The sequence below is a fragment of the Melopsittacus undulatus genome (genome assembly GCF_012275295.1).
Source record: "Melopsittacus undulatus isolate bMelUnd1 chromosome 20 unlocalized genomic scaffold, bMelUnd1.mat.Z SUPER_20_unloc_1, whole genome shotgun sequence".
In the NCBI taxonomy this organism is placed as follows: Eukaryota; Metazoa; Chordata; class Aves; order Psittaciformes; family Psittaculidae; genus Melopsittacus; species Melopsittacus undulatus.
The window spans coordinates 66907-89179 of NW_022993934.1; the positions used below are offsets into that span (position 1 = coordinate 66907).

General features: G+C 48.9%; 2 protein-coding genes across 2 annotated transcripts; one reads left to right on the forward strand and one right to left on the reverse strand.

The window, feature by feature from the left end:
* The first annotated feature begins 42 nt into the window (after nucleotides 1–42).
* Nucleotides 43–19313, forward strand: COPA (COPI coat complex subunit alpha). Its single transcript, XM_005141045.4, has 33 exons — nucleotides 43–148; nucleotides 282–395; nucleotides 728–801; nucleotides 1095–1175; nucleotides 1761–1837; nucleotides 2287–2396; nucleotides 4422–4531; nucleotides 5119–5218; nucleotides 5552–5687; nucleotides 6166–6248; nucleotides 6831–6981; nucleotides 7387–7453; nucleotides 7560–7635; nucleotides 9638–9720; nucleotides 10649–10788; nucleotides 12014–12099; nucleotides 12484–12622; nucleotides 12966–13128; nucleotides 13204–13350; nucleotides 13771–13960; nucleotides 14408–14503; nucleotides 14850–14938; nucleotides 15180–15303; nucleotides 15586–15675; nucleotides 15762–15871; nucleotides 16058–16135; nucleotides 16339–16407; nucleotides 16614–16750; nucleotides 17425–17611; nucleotides 17696–17806; nucleotides 18006–18167; nucleotides 18265–18459; nucleotides 18729–19313. Exons 1-33 carry the CDS (start codon nucleotides 109–111, stop codon nucleotides 18786–18788), a joined length of 3675 nt encoding a protein of 1224 aa, XP_005141102.1. The 5' UTR covers nucleotides 43–108; the 3' UTR covers nucleotides 18789–19313.
* A 477-nt stretch (nucleotides 19314–19790) lies between these two features.
* On the reverse strand, nucleotides 19791–21520 carry LOC101871089 (protein S100-A11). The gene is made up of 3 exons (XM_031054834.2): nucleotides 21378–21520; nucleotides 20267–20404; nucleotides 19791–20070 (listed from the first exon to the last, which is right to left on the reverse strand). Exons 1-3 carry the CDS (start codon nucleotides 21378–21380, stop codon nucleotides 19918–19920), a joined length of 294 nt encoding a protein of 97 aa, XP_030910694.2. The 5' UTR covers nucleotides 21381–21520; the 3' UTR covers nucleotides 19791–19917.
* Nucleotides 21521–22273: the final 753 nt, after the last annotated feature.

Genomic DNA, 22273 nt, shown 5'->3' on the forward strand with positions numbered 1-22273 from the left:
TCCACCGCCACTACCGGAAGCCGCTCTGTACCGACTCGGTGGCGGAAGCGGAAGTTGGCAGGGGCACTTCCGGGACGCCGACGTGGAGGGGCTGTGGTGGCGGCGGTGATGCTGACCAAGTTCGAGACGAAGTCGGCCCGAGTGAAGGGTAACGGCAATGGCGGAGCCGGACCGGGCTCCGTGGGCCATGGGGAGTGAGGGAAGGGGTGTGCCGGGGGCTCCGGGGCGGTGGGGGTCCGGGGCTCCGGGCTCCCTTCACGCCTGTGTATGTGCCTCGGCAGGGCTCAGCTTCCACCCCAAGCGGCCCTGGATCCTCACCAGCCTGCACAATGGCGTTATCCAGCTGTGGGACTATCGGATGTGCACCCTCATCGACAAGTTCGACGAGCACGATGGTCAGTGGGCAGCGGGCAAGGGCTGGGACCTGCGTGTGGGGGAGAAGTGGGGTGGGAGGGGGGCCTCTGCTTGTTCGGCTTCAGAACCTCTCGGTTTTAGCCTGTGCTGCTTTGTGGCCAGTTTGCTGGTGCTGAATGTTACAGGTGCACGTGTGAATTGGGGTCATACCTTTGTTTCCGATGTGAAAATGAACTTGTAGATGTAGCTCTGAAGGACCAAAGGTGGAAGGAAACTGGATTTAGGCAGAGGTGGAAAGGAACAGGCTTGGGAATGGGACCTCAGGTTTTTGTCAGTCCTCTTGCTGTGTCCAACCTGCCCTTCCTCATTACAGGCCCTGTTCGAGGTATTGATTTCCACAAGCAGCAGCCTCTCTTTGTTTCTGGAGGTGATGATTACAAAATAAAGGTAAAACTTTACCCTTGTGGCTCTTGTTCTCTAAAAAGCATCATCCAGGGAAGGGAATGTGCAAAGAAACAGCTTAAAAGAGGAGAAGGAGCATTTGTGGGAGGGAAGGAGTCTTTGGGGATTGGGATTTTTCTGTTGCAAGGACATATGTTAGCTGCAGGGCTGTAGTTTTCCATATTAAAATGGGTCTCTAATGCAGAGACAGGTTTGTAGTGAACTGAAACATGAGACTACACCTAAAATGTAGCAGACAGTGGCACGTATCATCATTGTTCTGCTTCTGTGTTGTGCAGGTCTGGAACTACAAACTGCGCCGCTGTCTCTTCACTCTGCTGGGCCACTTGGATTATATTCGCACGACCTTCTTCCACCACGTAAGCTCTGCTCATGCCTGCTCCAGCAGTGGGTGCCTGCTCCCTCTGTGGGCAAAGGGAATCTGTTTTTGCTTCCTGAGGTGGCAATCTTTGCTTTAGAATCATAGAATCCCAGCCTGGTTTGGGTGTGAAGGGACCTTAAAACTCATCCAGTTCCAAATCCCTGCCCATAGGCAGGGACCCCTTCCACTGGAGCAGCTGCTCCAATCCCTGTGTCCAACCTGGCCTTGAGCACTGCCAGGGATGGGGCAGCTACAGCTGCTCTGGGCACCCTGTGCCAGCGCCTCAGCACCCTCCCAGGGAAGAGCTTCTGCCTAAGAGCTCATTTCAGTCTCCCCTCGGGCAGGTTAAAGCCATTCCCCTTGGCCTGTCTCTGTGTCCTTTGTAAATCATGCTGGACTTGCTGGTGTGAGGTGCTCCAGATGTGGTGGCCTTCCATAGGGGCATTGGAGGCAAAATGCGGCTTCCAAAATCTTCAGTAAGATTTAGAGAGGCTGATTCCTGGGGACAGTTGGAAAATGCCATGTGGGGAGGGGATATCTGGGATGTGAACTACTTCATAGATAGAATGCTTTGTCTTTATAGGAATATCCCTGGATCTTGAGTGCTTCTGATGACCAGACCATTCGGGTTTGGAACTGGCAGTCCAGAACTTGTGTTTGGTAAAATGAATGGTTGCTTTAGAAGATAACTGCATGGGTTGGGGAATAAGTTGTCTTCACCTGTTTTTTCTAGGCTTAGTTGAAGGAATAGAACTGACAATGAGAACTGAGCAGTTGTGAATATTTATTTTAGCCTTTTGCTCTTTTATTCTGATACCAGTAGAATTTTATTCACAAATTCATGTTATTTGGTTGAAAACATTTTTGAGGTTAGAATAATGTGTCAGTGCTGAAGCCTGTGAAGTTATTGGTACCAGAAAGTCAAAACTTGAATGCTTTATGTAAGAACAGACACACTCAATGTTCTGTCATGCTTAGTCTTGAAGAGCAGCATATAGCAATCCGATATTCCTCATTATCCTTCCCGAGTCTGAGCTTATTGCTGTTGGTGCAAGCTGGAATGCGTATTAAGATGTTCTAAGTGGTATTTTCTCTCCTCTTTGTTGTAGTGTGCTGACAGGACACAACCACTATGTGATGTGTGCCCAGTTTCACCCCTCTGAGGACCTGGTGGTGTCGGCCAGCTTGGACCAGACCGTGCGTGTATGGGATATTTCTGGTGAGCTGCTCAGGCAGAGGGGTTATCCAGTGACACAGCCAGGGTGGAGTGGTTCAGATCTGGGAGCAGGAAGAGGGTCCCTTTCACTGCAGGAATCTGAGGCAGAGCAACACAAATTATCTCTGGCAGGAACCTATTCCCCTCTGCTTCCATGAAGCTGTAGGATGTTGGCTGGAAGGGACCTCTGGGTGATGTCTAGTCCACCCTTTAGCTTGAAGTGAGTCTTCTGCTGGCATAGATGAGGTGAGCTGCAGTTTTGTGCAGCCAAGAAACCCTCTAAAGGTGGAGATTCTACAGCCTGGTCGCCCAGTCTGATTTTATAGCCAACAGATAGTGCTGTCAGGAGGAATAGAGTCCCTGCCCATGGCAGGGAGGTTGGAACTAGATGGTCTTACGGTCTTTTCCAGCCCTAACTATTCTAATTGTCAACTGGTCAGCTTTGCAGATCTGCCAGACTTAAGATGATTTTAGACATGTCTGGATTGCTTTTATCCCCTTGTGAAAATCTTGGAGGCAGCAATAACTCAGAAAGATAAAATGGCTTCTGGATTACAAAGGGTGTTGCATTTTTTTAGTAGCTTAGCTGTGGATGGTAATAGGAAGATAGTATTATTAGGAATTAAGTATGATCCCTACATGAAAAGGTGGAAATGAATAAAATACTAGATGGAGATAAGGGGCTAGTGGTGATATAGAATCATAAAATCACAGACTTGTTTGGGTTGGAAAGGACCTTTGAGGCCCCAACCCCCTGCCATGGGCAGAGACACCTTCCGCTAGAGCAGGTTGCTCCAAGTCCCCAGTCTGGCCATGACATAAGCCATTCCAGAGACAGACCTTTCTCCATCTCTTTCCATTGCAGTTTTGGTTGGACACCCTGTGGGATTGGTGGGACAGGCTCAGCCGTGGGCAGCTGTGTCAACAGCAGAGGCTGGGGACAGGATATCCTGGTTATTTAAAACCTGTCCCCCTCTCTGTACTGCCAGCATGGGGAGCTTAACAGCTATTCCAGCAGCAAGCATTGCTGCTGCATTCTCCCACAAACCCTCTCTCTCAGCAGAGTTCCAGCTGCCAAATTGGTTTGGAGTTAGTACAGACCTTTTTTTTTCCCCTCAGCTGATATGTGATGAGGGGTTTTAGAGACATTCTGAGTTATTGACTCAGCTGTGGCTCCAGTCAGACACAACACTGAGAATACCAGTGGATGAAAAAGCCTACAGAGAGATGAGAAATGGATTCAAGAGACAATTCCACTGCCCAGTTTTTCCCCCAAATGACTTATGTCCTTTGCAGGGTTCTGTTCTGGCTCTGGCAGTCTCCTGGGAAGGGTTATATCCCCATTTTGTCTGCTGTCTGTTGTGCACATGATCCCAGTCAGAGAGAGCATTTGGTGTTAACTCCATCATTTGGTATTGAGCTTTAGCTTTAACTCAATTTCAGAGTGTTGCTGTTCACTTGCAGCTTCTGCTAACATCAGTGGGAACTTTCTGGAGCAGATTTGGGTTAGGGGTTTGGGTTTGACTGTTGCATGTTCAGCCTTTTCCCTGTGCACTACTGGAGAAGCATCTTTTGACTCTTCATTTCCCTCCTGTGTTCTGCTGGGTTTTGGTGCAGGGTAGCAGCTACAGGTCTGTTTTAACCTGTATGACTTTGTTTTCTTCAGAATCAGAAACAGGCTTCGTTTCATGTACTTTCAGCTCCTGAAAATATCTTGTATCATAGAATACCAGAGTGGGTTGGAAGGGACCTTAAAGGTCATCCAGTTCCAGCCCCCTACTACAGACAGGGGCACCTTCTGCTAGACCAGGTTACTCCAAGCCATGTACAACCTGGCCCTGAACACTGCCAGGGATGAGGCAGCCACAACTTCTGGATGTTTCTCACCTTCTTTCAAGTTCCATGTTTCCACCCCAAGCTGTGTGTGAACAGCACAGGAGTGTGCTCACCTTGTTGTTAAATTAGAAACATTATCTTGATAATGCAAGTTTTGCTTCCTTCACCTCTGCTTCCTCTTTGTTCCACAAGGCCTAAGGAAGAAGAACCTGTCCCCTGGAGCTGTGGAATCAGACGTCAGGGGAATAACAGGAGTGGACTTGTTTGGGACAACAGATGCAGTTGTGAAGCATGTTCTTGAGGTACAGTGTCAATGTGTGTGTGTGCGGTACAGCCCCTTCAGATTCATTTAATGAAATCTCTGTGATACAAATAGTCCTCTAAAAGCCCAGAAAAACAACAGGAGAGGAAAAGGTTGAGAAGACTGACTCAGCTCTGGAGTTACACAGTCTTGTAGATTATGGTGTTACTTTCTCTTAGTTTCAAAGCTGAATCTGGATGTTTGCACTGTAACCAGACAGATCCAATACTCCCTGTACAGCCAAAAGCTCAGTTCAATAGCAGCTGTTATTACCTTGTGTTATTGGAAGCAACAGAGGAGATGATAGTAAAGTCAGCCTTCTGTGTGGCTTGTTTAAGCTGGGAAGTGATGCTGCTCTCTGCTGAACTGCAGCTTTGCTCTACTGGTGAAGAATGGTATCTGCAAAGCTTATTACTGCGGGCATCTATAATGTTTCTGTCTGTAAGCACTCACTGTGAGCAGCATGGTGTATAAAACCAGTGAAAGCTGTGTCTTGGCAAGCCTGTCTGCAGTCTTTGCTGCTTTGTCTTTCCTTTACACATTCTGCTCAATCACCAAATTGCTACAAGTGAGTGTTTTTGCATGTAGGGCCATGACCGTGGGGTGAACTGGGCTGCCTTCCACCCTACAATGCCACTCATTGTGTCAGGAGCTGATGATCGGCAAGTGAAGATCTGGCGGATGAATGGTAAGAGGATGCTATGAAGACAGAGAGAGTTGGGGTTGTTCAGCCTGGAGAAGACAAGGCTCCGGGGAGACCTTAGAGCAGCTTCCAGTGCCTAAAGGGGCTACAAGAAAGCTGGAGAGGGGCTTTGGACAAGGGCCTATAGGGACAAGGGCCTATAGTTTCTCTTAGGTGAGCTGTGCTAGTGGTTACAGAGAGATCTTAGATGTGAATTGCAGAGAATGGAATAGTGGCCTGTGGGCCATGCAGTTCACTCTATAATAAAGTTTCTGTGCTTCAGCAGAACTTTACCTGTTGAAGTGTTGGTTTCCTCACTTTTTTCCCACTTCTGGGTAGAATCGAAGGCCTGGGAGGTTGACACTTGCCGGGGCCATTACAACAACGTCTCGTGCGCTGTCTTTCACCCGCGGCAGGAGCTAATCCTCAGCAATTCCGAAGACAAGAGCATCCGTGTCTGGGATATGTCTAAACGGTTTGTGTTTGTCACTCTCCATATGGAAGCTTATACATGTGTGAAAGAGCTACTGTTACTCTTGGAGAAGCTGAACACCAGCAGTTCTTTAAGCATCAGTGCCAGTGTTTGATAATTCATGAGTGACAAGTCATGTTTTGCACATCTTTTGTCCCTTTGAGACCGGTCTTATGAGCTAGGCTTGTAGTTGTCTGAAAGAAGGGAAGTTTGACTGTCCATTGCTACTGCTTCTAAAACACAGTAAATGAGAACATCTTACTTGAGAAAAGGCTTTGGGTAAGAGTGTTTTGAGCTCTCAGTGGTCTCCTTGTGCTGAATGCTCGAGGTGGGTCTCCATGGCAAGGGGTGTTGCCAGTATCATGAATCCCTGATTAGTTTCTCACTATGGCACAGTTTAGGATCTTCATTTTGGGAACTGAAGTCTACACAAAGATTCCCATTTTGTTTCTATTCCTTATCCCTTCTGTTGCACATTTAGCACGGGTGTCCAGACCTTCCGGCGTGATCACGATCGGTTTTGGGTGCTGGCTGCTCATCCCAACCTCAACCTCTTTGCTGCAGGTAAAAAAAGCTCCTACTCTGTGTGTGATGGGTTGCTGTGAAGACAAAATGTATTGCATATAGGAAATCCATACAGGATTTGCTTTCCTTTAGCACATTTTGCATAACATGCTGACTTGTGGATGCTTTTATTAAATGTATCTTAGGGAAAAGACCCTTATTTAGTCAAACACAATTCTTGTATCAGCTGTAGATCAAAGCTGGAGCAAGGTTGCCTCTGCATCACTTAGCTGTATGTTCTAAGGCCAAGAAGGGATGGAACAGGTCCTAGGGGAACCCACACTGGACTACTAACACTTAAAGAAATATGTGGCAGTGAGGCAAAGTATTTCTAGAAGAGTGTCAGCTCTTAGATTTATCAGGAAGCCTATAGGAAACCTATGGGTAGTGGGTGGGCCATTAGGAAAGAAGTGGAATCGCTTAATTTGGTCAGGCTGAAGAGTGGCAGAGGTGGCTGGTGGTCAGTGGTTATGATATTGATTGGCTCTTTCGGGGTTTGAAGGGCTTGGTGGTGTCATCTTCACCATGAGAAAATCCACAGGGTACAGTTCACATGTTTGAATCCTCACATGCCTTTTCCAGGCCATGATGGTGGCATGATTGTGTTCAAACTGGAGCGTGAGAGACCTGCTTATGCTGTGCATGGGAACATGCTGTATTATGTGAAGGACCGTTTTCTCCGCCAGCTTGATTTCAACAGCTCAAAAGACGTTGCTGTCATGCAGCTGAGAAGGTAGGAGATGAGGACATATTCCAAGAGGTGTTACCACTATCTTGAATCCCTGATTACTTCCTTGCTTACACATAGGTGGTACAGTTCTATTCACATATCTCTGTTTCAGCCGACTTTTCTGTCAGATGAACTTACCAAGCCTACAAGAAGTTTTTTAAGTCAGTTTTTTATGTGTCCATAGATATATATTTCTAATCAATTTTAAGTATCAAACTGAAATGCCAACTCTTTCATTTGTGAAACTCTGATGTTCTTACAGTATTTCCAAGTGGTTTTGACTCAGTCAAAACTGAGCTTTGCTGGTACTCAGTATAATTTAAGAGATAAAGAATGTTTATCAGAAAGTGGCTGTGAAATAACCTTGGTCCATTTTAACCTTCTCTTTTCTTCATGACTCTCCTTCAGTGGTTCCAAGTTCCCTGTGTTCAACATGTCCTACAACCCTGCTGAGAACGCTGTCCTCCTCTGCACAGTAAGTCAGTTCTGCTGCATGGTGTGCTGGAGAACTTGCCATGATGCTCTGAGTGTTGGCTCTGTGAAATCCTGTCTCCAAATGGCTTTTCCCCCTCTCTCTGCAGAGAGCCAGCAACTTGGAGAACAGTACATATGACCTCTACACCATTCCCAAGGATGCTGACTCCCAGAATCCTGATGGTAGGCATTTCTTCTTTCCCATTAATCCTTGTGTGGGTTTATTATTGTGTAGCTGTCCCCTCCTCTGCTTTCCAACTGTGTGTATATGTGTTATATACAAAACCAGCTTTGTTTCTCTAAGCCTCTCTTGTTGGACTCTTCCTCTCTGTTTCCTAATGCCCCTGCAGCACTCGTCATTTGGCAGGCTTCCTGCTCACTATATCACACCACACTGACTTGAAAAATTCATGTTCATCCCAAACTTTTACTGCTCCAAATATATATTTTATAATTTGGTTATTAGGAACTTTGCATTCCCCCTTTCCACGCAGCAGGCAGCCTTCCTGGCTTGTCAACAGAGATGGATTTTAACCAGATATGGTCTGTTCTAAGAGGTTTTATTCTCTGAAAAGTGGCTGTAAAAGTGACAGTGCCAGGCTGCCAGTAGTCAGTTCTTCCTCTCGGCAAATTCCACATTAGTTTTATGCAATTCACAAGTCAAAACATGATTTAGAGGGGGAAAAACCAAGTAATTCTTTCTCCTAACTATGAATTCCATTTGGGATCTGAAACTCCAGCTGGTTTCTGCTGCCTCTGTCGTCATGGCAGTAAAGATTTTGAGATGAGGGGGAGTGATGAATGAGTTAGATGGGAATCCAGCTCTCTTCTGCATGGATTTATGGATTTCTGCAGGTCTGATGAAGGGAGGATTTCTTTGCTGGGCACAGTCAGGAGCTGTATTTAAAAGAGAGAATTAGTGAGCTTTTTAGTGACTTACTATAGATTAAGTGTTACCGAATAGGTTTCAAATACTTAATTTGATTGAGACTTGTCTGGGGACAATCAGCTTGTGACCCTCTAAATGAAAAGAAGGGGATATTCTCCTTCCAGAGGAAGGCCTCATGAAAACCATCTAGTTTTAGGACATTTTCAAGAGTAGCATAAAATTGTACTGGTTGATAAGTATTTTTCCCAACAAGCTGCTATTATGCAACCTTCTGATGGTCTCCTGGGATGATGATGCAGGTATATAACGTGCTTGGACCTATCATCCTCATGTCCTTCAGCTTCTTTACCAGACTGGTAGGCTAAGCTTTGTTACCACACTCTAATAGTCTTTTGGGTAATATAATCCAATCATTTTCTTCCTGATCTATGGTCTGTGTTAAGGATTTAAAGCCAGCAAAAATGTTGAGTTGTGGGGATTCAGAAAACCAGATGAAGTTGCCATCAGAAAGCCCCAAGTGGAGCTGGGAATTGAATTCGGAGGTCTTTCTTCGGTTGGGTCATAAATGAGGGCTCAAGGGTGAAGAAGTCAGGGTTAAGCCACCTTTTGTTAGGATGTAGATTGGCCACAAATGGCACTATCTTGATGAAACAGCACTTAGTCTAGTGCGTGTGTCTCCAAAAACACTTGTGGGGAGCAGAGAGAAAAGGGGCTGAGAATTCAAGATATTTTTTTTACCAAAACAGCAGCTTTTTCACTTCAATTCTCTCTTCCCTCTTGCTGCAGAAAGCCTTTTCCCCATCTGAAGCACATCCCTCAGCGCTGCTCATTGGGGCTGTCTGACATGCAGAGAGCTGTGTTTGTATTAGCATTTAAAAGCAGGGAGCACAGCTGCTTGCTGGGGAGAGCTCAGCCTTTCTCCTCCAGCTTGTTATAGATCAGTTTGCAGTGGGGGGGGGATAGGCTTCCACTGAAGCTGGGACCCTCACTGCTCGCTTCGTTTGGCCATGAAGGCTCTGCTCGTTAGTGTGACAGACGGTGCTGTCACCCAGTGCAGCGCCAAGCAGCTCCTTGTGCCTTGGCTGGAGTGAAGGACTGGCACTGGCCACGTGGAGATCCGAAAGGACATGGGGAAAGGGAGGGGGGAAATGAGTCTTGTGAATAGCCTCAGGTTAAACAGGAATTAGTAGGAAGCAGCTACAACAGCCAAGATGGGCTCAAACAAGACTGACTAATGTGTTGCTGTAAGAGCCTGCCAGAGGTTTTATTCACTGCCTGTGTTTTGCTCTTTCCCAGCCCCTGAAGGGAAGCGTTCCTCTGGGCTAACAGCTGTGTGGGTAGCTCGGAACCGCTTTGCAGTCTTGGATCGCATGCACTCGGTAAGGGGACACGCTTAATAGGGTCATTTCTTTAACAGGGTGTCATTTGGAAGCTTGCAGATGGAAAGGAGGGAGGTTGGGTTCATGGAATTATTGGAGATCCAAGTAGACTGGCAGAACATTGTCAGCAGAGTGTGGGCTGCAGCCATACACAAAGAAATATTGCACAGTGGAAATGGAATGGGTTGAAATAGGATTTAAGTTCTTTGGTAGTAAATTATAGCTCAGTTGCTGGAAGCCTGGTACAGCAAGGCTCAAGGAGGGAAAGCTGATCACATCAGGACTGTGAAGCCACCCAAGTCACTTCCATTGCATGAAAGTAATGGGAAATAGTGAAAACAGGTTAGATTTTAGTAGAGCTCTTTGTTCTCACTTGCGGAGTGCTATAGGAGAAAGAAGGGGGAAAGACAGTCATGGACAGTTTTCCCTGCTTGGATTCACTTGATGTGAAGGGGAAGAAAAGTCTTGCTCTTTGCCCCAAGCAGGATATTGCATTCTTTTCTTAATAGTGCTTTTAGTTTAGTAAACTCAGGCTTATTTCATGCCAGTTGTGTTACTCCTCTCTACCTTCCGCACCTCCAATTACCATTTTCTCCTTTCAGCTCCTTTCCTTTTATTATCTACATTGTTTCTCTCACTTTTCCCTACTATTTACTTTGTTCCTGTTGTAGAGAGGGTTTGCAAGCTGTATCAGCCAGTTAGTGGTGATAGTGGTGGGGCTGGAAAGGAAGGATACACTGTGTCTGCACCCTGAGTTGGGTTTTGTAACAGGATAAAGTTTGATCCTGCTTTGAGAAAGGCTTATTTTGGCCTCTTGTCCCCAAATAATCCTAAATATCTTGGTAGAATCTACCTAAAAATCCTAAATATCTTGGTAGAATCAACCTAACTGTCCTGTGCTGTTGCATTTCCTCTCCTCAACTGGCAGATCCTCATCAAAAACCTGAAGAATGAGATCACGAAGAAGGTGCAGGTGCCGAACTGTGATGAGATTTTCTATGCTGGCACAGGGAACCTGTTACTAAGAGATGCAGACTCCATCACCCTCTTTGACGTGCAGCAGAAGCGGTGAGCTCTGGTCTGCTGGGAGAAGGTTTAATATTGTCATCCTGCTGGCGTGTGCCCTCTAGGGACAAGTAATAGCTATTAATGCACTCCAGAACTTAGCATCAGCTGCAGGCTCTGTCAGACTGATCCAAACCACGGCTAACAACTGTTACAAAGAGCAGAGTGTAAACACAGCCAAGGTGCAATTTATGCTGCAGGCATCGTGCCATTGATCACAGAGAGATGTGTGCCATACCCTTGTAAAGCCTGTGACTGCAGAGTGGGGTGCTATAAAAGAGGAGAGAAATCAAAAAGCCCAAACTCAATCAAGCTAAGCCTGCCTGATGTCTTGTCCCCTAGGTTTTATATCTACTCATAATGCTCTTTTGGCAGCACGTTTTGTGCTGGTGTATGTGTTGCTAGCTGCAAAGAAACAGGCAAGGAGTTGGTGCTTTTGGCCACCTTGTAGGCTTGAGAAGGTTCTGGATTATCTGCAGATAGATACAGTGTATGTTGATTATGTCCAGAATCATCATAGACTCGCAGACTGGTTTGGGTTGGAAGAGACCTTAAAGCTCATCCAGTTCCAATGCCCTTCCACAGGCAGGGACACCTTCCACTAGAGCAGGTTGCTTCAACCTTTCTTTGGACACTGCCAGTGATGGGGCAGCCACAGCTTCTCTGGGCACCCTGTGCCAGTGCCTCAACACCCTCAGAGGAAAGAGCTTCTGCCTAAGAGCTCCCCTCGGGCAGGTTAAAGCCATTCCCCTTGGCCTGTCCCTACAGGCCCTTGTCCAAAGCGCCTCTCCAGGTTTCTTGTAGCCCCTTTAGGCACTGGAAGCTTCTCTAAGGTCTTCCTAACCCTAACCCTCATTCCCTTATTTGTATGCCTTTGTTTTTTCTAGGATTGTTGGGAAAGTTGCAAATAAATAAAACACTGTAAATGCTGCTTAGAAATAGCTCATTTCCTTCATTCTGTAAATCCATCCCTAAAACCTTATTTGAAATCCAGGTTTTGAAGTCAGTTGTCACTGAAACATATTTGTTATTGCACAGGTTGGTTTTGCTGGACTGGACTGCAGAGACACTCAGTCCTGCCTTATGATTTTATGGCACTAGAATGGCACAAAGGGGCTTCAGAGCATCTGCTAATTGGGTTCAGGCTGTTGGGCACTGGTAGTTCTAATAGAAGAACAGGGCTGTGGAGGGTGTCCAGCTCTCTGATGTCAGTGCTATCCTTTCCCAGAACTTTGGCCTCTGTGAAGATCTCCAAGGTGAAGTACGTCATTTGGTCGGCTGACATGTCCCACGTGGCTCTGCTGGCTAAGCATGGTAAGTGGCAGGGGCGTGCAGTGTTTCATGTGGACCCTGGTGCACGCTACATCCTTCCTTGGCTGGGAGCAGAGTCCCTGCAAAAGGAACCATTCAGTGCAGTGAAGATGCTGCTGAAGATGTTCACAGCATGGGCTCTGCCGCCTTGTCTTCTGTAAGCTTGTAAAGCAGAGGACTTCTTGTACTCCTCAAAGTGATCCAGCTAATCTCTTCTATGAAACAGAGATGGTGACAGTTTATTTTTGGTTGCCATCACCTCCTTGGTGTCTGACAATGAATGCAGTTCTGTTGCTGGGATTATGGAAGAGAGAAGTCGTAATTCAGAGGCAGCTGTGTTACAGCAGAGGGGTCCCTAGCTTGTCTTCCTTTGTTTTTCCTCTCCAGCCATCATGATCTGCAACAGAAAGCTGGAGTCACTGTGTAACATCCATGAAAACATCCGTGTCAAGAGTGGTGCCTGGGATGAAAGTGGTGTTTTCATCTACACCACCAGCAATCACATCAAATATGCTGTCACCACAGGGTGAGTCTGGGAGTCCTTGGGCTGACAGGACTTGTGCAGACTATCAAGGGAGTTTTTTGGCCAACATGAAAGCTGAAGCTTGTGAAAGGCACTTTACTACAGCATGGATGTCCACCAAGGCAGATAATAGAGCCAAGTACTTGTGTTTGGTTGCTTACCCTGTGCCCTGGTTTTTATTGCTGGGCTGGATGGCTGCACTGTTCATCTGAGTGGGGTTTGCTTTTGTAACACAGGCTAAAATAACAGGCAGAGTGTTGAGCCTCCTTTGGGGGATAGAGAATGTAGTTGTGCAGCTGGGCTGTGCTGGTGTGCATGTCACATGTGTCCTGTGTGTTGGCAATAGGGATCATGGAATTATCCGCACCCTGGACCTGCCAATTTACGTTACCCGAGTGAAGGGGAACAATGTCTACTGCCTGGACAGAGAGTGTCGCCCCAGGGTGCTCACCATTGACCCCACAGAATTCAAATTCAAGCTGGCTTTGATCAACAGAAAGTATGATGAGGTGAGGAGACACGAGGAGCACTGTGACCTATACCTGAGGGTAGAGAGGAGTTGTTGACAGCTTCAATCTCTGCAGGTGCTGCACATGGTGAGGAATGCTAAGCTCGTGGGCCAGTCCATCATTGCCTACCTGCAGAAAAAGGGTTACCCAGAGGTGGCCCTGCACTTTGTCAAGGATGAGAAGACCCGTTTCAGCCTGGCACTGGAGTGTGGTAATATTGAGGTGAGCTGGCAGGTGGTGCTGTGGGAAAGGCATGTCATAGAGTCATCATAGAATCGTAGGATGGTTTGGGTTGGAAGGGACCTTAAAGATCATCAAGCTCCAAACCCTCTGCCATGGGCAGGGACACCTTCCACCAGGTTGTCCTTTAAGGCATCTCTTGCAAACCTTACTTTTTGCTGCAAGGAGGAAGAGTATTGGGAGGAAGAAATCTTAGTTGAGAGTGATATTGCTGAGGATGGTAGCAGCCTTACTAACATGCTCCAGCTGGGGGCATGATTTAGTGCAGTGAACCTTGTAATCCCATGCTTTCCATCTTGGGCATTATTAACAGAAGCCTGCAAAGAAAACTGCTTTCTGCCAAGCCTTTTTAACCCTGTAAGTTCTCTCATTATATCATGTATGATATTATATCATATCCAGATTGCTCTGGAAGCAGCCAAAGCTCTGGATGACAAGAATTGCTGGGAGAAACTGGGAGAAGTGGCGTTGCTGCAGGGAAACCACCAGATTGTGGAGATGTGCTACCAGCGCACCAAGAACTTTGACAGGCTCTCCTTCCTCTATCTCATCACTGGCAATCTGGAGAAGCTTCGCAAGATGATGAAGATAGGTGAGTGGCAGGGTGGTGGCAAAGAAGAATGAAATGAAGAGGATCCAAGTGTCATTCCCAGAGGGAATGAGCAGCATAGAATCATAGAATAGTTAGGGTTGGAAAAGGACCTTAAGATCCAGTTCCAACCCCCCTTCCATGGGCAGGTACACCTCACACTAACCCATATCACCCAAGGCTTCGTCCATCCTGGCCTTGATCACTGCCAGGGATGGAGCATTCACTACCTCCCTGGGCAACCCATTTCAGTGCCTCAGCACCCTAACAGTAAAGAATTTCTTCCTTATATCCAATCTAAACCTCCCCTGTTTCAGTCTGAACCTGTTACCCCTTGTCCTGTCACTACAGTCCCTAATGAATAGTCCCTCCCCAGCATCCCTATAGGCCCCATCACAGTGGAAGCCAAGAACAGCAAAGCTATCATGACTTCTTTTCCTTTTGGTTCAGCTGAGATCCGTAAAGATATGAGTGGCCACTATCAGAATGCCCTGTATCTGGGAGACGTGGCAGAGAGAGTGAGGATCCTCAAGAACTGTGGCCAGAGTGAGTAATATCAGACTAACATATGCCCCTGTTGCCTGGGGAGAAGCTGTGGCAAGGTTGCTGGGATGAAGTCATTCTGGGGGGCAGATAATCCTGTACCTGAGAAATTAAATCAGGTGAGCAGAAAGTAACCCAAGAGCTCAAGGAGACCTGAATCAACTGTAGAGCATATTCAGATCATAAGTTGTTGCCTGCACATTTCAGTCCTGAATCCAGTCTGACACCCTAAAGGTGTGATTCTACACCTTGGTATGCTGCTAATCCTTCCTTTGTGAGAGTCTGGCCATGCATGATGGTGTGGGGAGTTTCCTTTTGGCAGTGAAGAACATGTTGTATCTCATTGCAGAGTCCTTGGCCTATCTCACAGCTGCAACTCATGGTCTGGATGAGGAAGCTGAAAGCCTCAAGGAAACATTTGATCCTGAAAAGGAAACGGTTAGCAACCCCACTAATGCTTCCTGCTTCATTCCAAGAGCTCTAGGGCTTGGAAGCGTGACGGTCGATCTGGTGTTAGTGCGAATGGCCAGGCAGCTCCTTTCTGGGAGGGAGGAACCATCTCCATTCCAGTCACTGCTTATTGGGCTTGAGACCATCTATGCTGCTTGGAGGAGGGCAGGGCAAAGAATGGCATTTCCCTTATGTGGCCTTTAACTGTTTTCTGTTCCTTTCTGCTCAGATTCCAGACATTGATCGCAATGCAAAGCTGCTGCAGCCTCCTGCTCCTGTCATGCCTCTGGATACCAACTGGCCACTGCTGACTGTCTCCAAGGGGTTCTTTGAAGGAACGATTGCTAGCAAAGGTATTGCTTGGGACTTGGGAAGTTGTAATAAGCTGGGATATGCACAGTGGAGTTGTCTCTGTGGCTCCTCAGCTGTTGCTGTTAACCTCAGATTTGCTGTGTGCTACTAGCAGAGGTGGGAAATCCCACATGGCATTTACACCATCTTTGGCAAATCTCTCAAGTTGTTGCCCTTTTAGCACAAGATGGGACTTAACAACTGGAGGGGAGGTTGCTGGCCTAACCTAATTCTTTGCTTAACACCTCAGAGATGAGCAAATGCCCCTCCTGCTCTTTTTGTAGGCAAAGGGGGTGCCTTGGCTGCTGATATTGATATTGACACTGTTGGCACTGAAGGCTGGGGGGAAGATGCAGAGCTGCAGCTGGATGAAGGTGGGTGAAGCCAAGAGCCCTTCATGCACAAGTGTAAGACTGTGCCTGTGTAGGAGCTCTGTTTCTCCCCTGCTCCCTCCATGCAGATGGCTTTGTGGATGCTGGAGAGAACTTTGGAGAGGAAGGTCTAGGTAAAGGACAGGAAGAAGGAGGTGGATGGGAAGTTGAAGAAGATTTGGATCTTCCCCCTGAACTGGTAGGAGGCTTCTAATGTAGCCCAGTGGTAGTTACTTGGGAAGGCAATGACAGCCTTCAATGGTGTTATGGGGGGAGTGTGCTCTGGGCTTCTTCAGAGGCTTGGTCACCACAGCTATGGCCAGCTCTGATTTCATCTTAGTGCTGGAAACTTCCACCCTTATCCCTGTTTTGTGTGCTCCCCCAGGATGTTCCTGCTGGCCCAGCAGGGTCCGCAGAGGATGGATTCTTTGTGCCACCCACCAAGGGCACCAGCCCAGCTCAGGTAATGGCACAAGTCTTTGATTGTCTTGCTCCAGAACATTATGCTTAGGTGCTTCTTTTTTGGGGTTCAGTCCTTCTTAGCACTCACTTGTGAGCACAACACAGGAGCTGTGTTAAGGGGAGTTAGGGGTAGTGAGGGTAGGTAAGACAAATGCATGCACATAGACAGTTCCTCTTGTAAATGTTTCCCTTCTATTCATGTAGGTTTGGTGTAACAATTCTCAGCTTCCTGTTGACCACATTCTGGCAGGCTCCTTTGAGACAGCAATGAGAGTAAGTTTCCCCTGCAATGTGTAGAGAAAAGACTATCCCCATGTATTTTGTCTCTGATCTAGTCTGAAGCTTCATTTTGTGCCCTATTGTGGATCATTTTGTGCATTGGTTTCTCTGGGTATAACATAAAAGGTGCTGGGAGCCTGAGTGATGTCTGTGTGTCCTTTGGACAGCTCTTACTCAGCAGATCATTGTATCTCTTCCAGCTTCTCCATGACCAGGTGGGAGTAACAAACTTTGGACCCTACAAGCAGTTGTTCCTGCAGACCTATGCCCGTGGCCGTACAACCTACCAAGCCCTGCCATGTCTCCCTGCCATGTATGGGTACCCACATCGCAACTGGTAAGCATTGGGTCAGCTCCTTTGCTGTGCCTTGTGCCATAGACCTCTCAGAGTCCTTGGTGTTGTAGACAGAAATACCTCCCCCCTCTGTTGTGAAGGGAGGAGCCTTCCTGTTTGTGGGATTTAAATAGGGAGCATTCTGTCTTTAGTGGGATTTTTCTGCTGCCTGCTCTTAGATGTAAAGATGTTGAAGTGCTTTCATTTTTGGTTAGAGACTGAAAGGCTTTTCAGAGCCAGGTTGGATGGGGCTTGGAGCAACCTGGGCTCATGAAGGTGTCCCTGCCCATGGCAGGATGTTGGAACTAAATGAGCTTTTTAAGGTCCCCTCCAAACCAAACCCTTCTGTGATTCTAAAACCAGGGTGAGGCAGTTGGAATGCTGAGTTTTGTAGCACTAATGCTCTGCCTCTGACAAAGCTGCTCTGGGGCATCTAGAGAACCACAGGTGTGTGTTTCACAGTAGAAAAAGGAGCCAGACTTCCCAGCCTGCACTAATGCAGAGGGAACTGGGCATTGTGGGCAGCAGAATCATGGAGGCACAGATGTGTCTTGTGCTAAGCTACTGGTGAAGAAAAGCAGCATGGCCCTAGGTCAGACCATATCTGACAAATTGCTGTTTAGTGGTTGCTCTGCAGTGGTCCCATTTGTACCTCCAACCCCTCTTTGGTGCTGCAGGAAAGATGCTGGCTTGAAGAATGCCCTCCCTGCTGTTGGACTGAAACTCAATGACCTGATCCAGCGCCTGCAGCTCTGCTACCAGCTTACTACAGCCGGCAAATTCGAGGAGGCCGTGGAGAAGTTCCGCTCCATCTTGCTCAGTGTGCCCTTGCTGGTGGTGGACAACAAGCAGGAGATTGCTGAGGTGAGGGGCAGACTCCTCTGTGCAGTGTCTGCATGGCCTTGGGGCAGGAGGCTGGATGTCTGACTCTGTTTCCCTCTCTGGCAGGCCCAGCAGCTCATAGCCATTTGCCGGGAGTATATTGTAGGACTGTCAATGGAGATTGAGCGGAAGAAGCTGCCCAAAGAGACCCTGGAGCAGCAGAAGCGAATCTGTGAGGTACAGAAACTCGGTGACATCCTTCACAGAGGCAGATAATGTGGGGAGTAACCTTTGGGTTTAAAAAGGCAGTGAGAATCCTGTGTTCTGCTGTGTCCCCCTTTAAAGCAGATGTGGCAGGCATTACCTGCTAGGGGTTTCTTGCAGCCAGGGTTGGTGGTGATTGTATCCCTGTTTTCCTTCTGTCACCCCAATGCAGATGGCAGCCTACTTCACCCACTCCAACCTGCAGCCTGTCCACATGATCCTGGTGCTGCGTACGGCTCTCAACCTCTTCTTTAAACTCAAGAACTTCAAGACAGCTGCCACTTTTGCTCGTCGGCTGCTGGAGCTGGGTCCAAAGCCGGAGGTAGCCCAGCAGGTATGTCTGTGAGGTGCATGGGCAGGAGTATCTGCTGTGGCAGCTGTTTGGACTGGTTCCGAGCTGCCCCTCTGCTCAATGTGGTTGCTTTTGGCAGACTCGTAAGATCCTGTCGGCGTGTGAGAAGAATCCCACTGACACCTACCAGCTCAACTATGACATGCACAACCCTTTTGACATCTGTGCTGCCTCTTACCGACCCATCTACCGTGGCAAACCTGTGGAGAAGTGTCCTCTCAGCGGGGCCTGCTACTGCCCTGAGTTCCATGGGCAGATCTGCCGTGTCACTACGGTAAGGGGGCTTCCATGTTTGTCACCACCTTATTCCAGCCTATGATGTTTCCCTTCAGAATCCCCTGCAGCAGCTCCCTTGTGCTCCCTCTAAACTGCCTTGGTGTGGGTGGGTTGTGGGTCGAGTTGAATGTCAGGGGCCTTGGAACAGGTTGGGAATTGTGAAATACTGTGTAACTCAAGTGCTACCTTCAGGGCCTGACATTACAGTCAGTGTGTGCTTTTGAGAGCCATCTTTGGAGCATTAATCATCTCCTTTTTATTCCTCAGGTGACAGAGATTGGCAAAGATGTCATTGGGCTGCGGATCAGCCCGCTCCAGTTCCGCTAGGAACCCATCCCTGGGAGGTGTTGGACCAGAGGGAAACGGTCCCATTCCACAGCACTGCATGGAAACCTTCACCTCCCACCATTTCAGCTTTTAGTCTAATCTCTTCCCCATAGAGTGCATGTTACCTGCTCTTCCCCACCCCGGAATGCTGTAGTGAGACTCTGAGCTGCTTCCAGGTAGTTGCAAAATGCACTTCTGTTTCCAGATCCAGCTGATACGAAGTTTCTTAAGGCAGATCTTTTCCAGAGGGAAAAGCCAGCAGCTGCCTCTTACATCCTTAGTGCTGAGCTCCTGAAAGACTCAGAGCCCTGCTGCAGGCTGGGCAGCAGGAAGAGCCAAGCCTGGCTCTCATGGGGATGTCTGAAACCAGGCCCAGAGCCAGTGCTCTGGGGGTAGCTCAGAAGAGGCAGGAGAGCAGCTCAGCAGTGTTCAAGTGCTAGTGCTAACTTCTTGTTTCGGTGTCCTAGCAACATTTCTCTGAAATAATCAGCTTGCCTCATCAATAAAGTGAATTGACCACCTTGATCTTTCTGGTGCTCAGTTGGTCTTACTGAGAGAGAAGACAGATTAGATCGAATTTTCTCTCTTTATCTCCCTTTCCTGTCCATTACCAGGTTTGGAGGCTCCAGCAAACGGAGGCTGTAGGCCTGAAATAATGTATCATGCCAGCAGGGGCTGCTTTTGCTAATTATTAGTGTGTAATTGCAGTTGTCAGTGCTCAAATTATCCTGATTGGTAAGGCTCCTGCCTTTGCATTTACCTCGTGTGGTTGTACCCTGTTGTGTTGCTATACCTTTCCCTGTGGCATTTACCAGGCTGGAGGAGCTCCAGAGCCAGGCAGGTTGTGGTTTCCAGCAGTGATGAGGATGAGAACATGTATCTGCTCACATCAGTGGAGCAGCAGAGGGTTGGACTGAGAGATCCAGCTCCCTCTGTGCCTGGATTTACTTTCTTAGTGCTTTCTCCTTGCTCATGATGCTGAAATAAAACCATGCCTTCCCCTAGGATTTGAAACCTTTTATTTTATATGTAAAAATGAAGATTGGGTACATCCCATTCTGCTTCCAGCTTTGCATTGGTTTTGTTCCAGGAATGTTCACAGCAGGGGGGGAGACAGTAACAGGCAGGACTAATGGGGATGGGTGTTAACCAGCAGGGAAGTGTGGCAGGCCACCGCAATGCCCCCGATGAGGTTCAGGAACTCGGGGAAGTCGAGCTGCCCATCACTGTTCAGATCCAGTTTCTTCATCATCCTGTCCACAACACCCGGGTCCTTCTGGTTCTGCAGAAGACCAGAGAGAGTTTGAATGTATGTCTGCCCCTCACCAAACCTGTTCAGTGCCAGAGGACAGGGATTGGTGGAGGGAGTCAGACTCCAGCCAGTCCAGCTCATCCCATTGCCCACCATGGTGCTCAGAGGCTTTAAATGCCATCCTGGGCGCTGGAGCACGGGCCCCAGGAGCCTCTTGTGGCCTTACCTTTGTGAAGGCAGCCAGCTCGGTGTTCATGAAGGCCAGGAACTCCTTCTTGGACAGGGTGCAGCTGTCCCCTTCACGCCCCGCATAGCGCTGGAAGACGGCGAGCAGGGACTCGATGCAGCGCTCGGTCTCTGTGGGCTGATGGAGCAAGGAGCAAGGTCAGTGGAGTGTCCAAGGGAGCTCTGGGCTTCCCAGAGGAGGAGCTGGGCTGGAGGAGTCTCCTATGCCCAACCTGTCCAACTGCATTTCTTTCTGCCTTGGCCCAGTGCTGTGGTGCAGGAAGGACTGGGGAGTGGTTCATGGAAAATCCCTTAGGGACATGGCAGCTCCCATTGGAGGAGTGTTCTGGACTGGGAAGAGCTGATGCTACAATGGCAGTGACCTGCTAGGCTTTGTTGCGTGCTCTGCAGCTTGGCTGGGGCTGGGTTTCTGGACAGATAACCCTGTCCTCCCCCTTGTCCTCCCCCTGCCCTGTCTGCACAGAGGAGAAACTGAGTCATGAGAGAAAAATGCAAGTGGAGTTGGTTCCTTTTCCAGCAGGGTTGGACAGGGTGAGGTGAGGGGGATGTGGGGCTCCAGTGTCTGGGGCAGTGCCACAGGGCTGGGGGAAGCCTGCTCTTCCCTGCGAACCTCAGCATCCTGGGGCCTCCCTGCCACATCCTGCCCAGCCTGAGCCTCAGCTTGGTGAATGGGACAGGGGCTGAGCTTGCTCAGCCTCAAGTCCTTAGCTCTTGGCTCCCCAGGTGCTGGGGGGTGAGGGGGTGAGCAGGACAGTGGAGCTGCAGCCCCAGTGATGGGCAGCGGAAGTAGCAGTGGGAGAAAGAAGGAGTGAAGGGAATGGGGGAGAACAATTCAAATGGCCACCCTATAGTGCCCCACACCTGCAGGGACCCTCTGCCCTCCCTCTCAGCCTCTGACCCTCTTTCCCTGCCCAGGCCCCCTCTCTGGCAAAGGTTTGCCTCAGTCCTTGGCACCGTCTGCTCTATCCGGTGCCAAACCACCTCCTGCCTTCAGCTCTGGGGCCACTTGTGGGAAAAACGCCTTTTCCATCACCCTCCTGCCCTTAGGGACCTGTCTCTCCCTCCCCATCCCGGGGTCCCGGTGCGCTCACCATGGCTGCGGTGCGAGGAGGGGGCTCGGTTCTTGTCGCAGCCGCTGTGCACAGAGGCAGAGCAGGAGCTGGGGTGGTTTTGAGCTTCACCCCACAGCCACCGCCCTTCCCAGCCCTGACTCAGCCCCTTGGGCTGCGTTGGGCAAGCGTCATCCCTAACGGCAGATCTGGACGTGCCTGCGGTCCCCAGCTCAGGCTCAGGAATGTGCTGGGCCCCTCCTTCAGACTCTGTCCCTTTGCTTCATGAGTTTTACTCCTTACAGTTATTCACGCTCACCTTTTCCTTATCCATTTTCAGCCCTTGATCCTTTGCGTTGTGTTCATTTATAACTCCTTCATTCCATCCCCAGGCACAAGGCTAAGCTCCCCCTGGGGCTGCCTCGCTCTTACCCGGAGCTTCCACACTATTTCTTCTTGCTGTGGTGAGACTTGAGCTTCCCAAGCTCTTCCAAAGAGCCTGGCCAAGGTGGTTGGGGTACTGGGGAGCAGGCAGCGATCCCCTGCCCACCCTGGGTGTCATCTGCTGCCTGTCCCCTTCAGCTTTGACCGGTCCCACCTGTGGACCTTGATGGCAGCCCCATAGGGTTGGGATGCTGCACTGGGAGCTGACTGCAGCATGGATCTGTCGCCAGTGGTGCTGGGCTGAGCTCCTCACTGGGGCTGCCCTTGTGCTGCTGCTGCAGAATGAGACCCTGGAGGGCTGAAAACGGAGCCAGAGGAGGAAGAGGAAGCACCTGAAAGGCACCCAGAGAGGCAAACACGAGCCCAGGGTGGGGGCTGCCGGTCACCAGCACATGGAGCTGGGGTTCCCAGCCGCTCCCAGTCCATCGGGAGCCAGGACGTTGCTGGGATACGCGGTGTTTGCACAACCACCCCCGGCTCCACGCCTCGGCAGC

Coding starts and splice junctions, on each gene's coding strand:
- COPA (XM_005141045.4), top strand. CDS start 109: ATGCTGACCAAGTTCGAGACGAAGTCGGCCCGAGTGAAGG. Junction 396..727: donor CAAGTTCGACGAGCACGATG/GTCAGTGGGCAG, acceptor TCCTCATTACAG/GCCCTGTTCGAGGTATTGAT. Junction 5,219..5,551: donor GAAGATCTGGCGGATGAATG/GTAAGAGGATGC, acceptor ACTTCTGGGTAG/AATCGAAGGCCTGGGAGGTT.
- LOC101871089 (XM_031054834.2), bottom strand. Junction 20,071..20,266: donor AGCTGGCTGCCTTCACAAAG/GTAAGGCCACAA, acceptor GGTCTTCTGCAG/AACCAGAAGGACCCGGGTGT.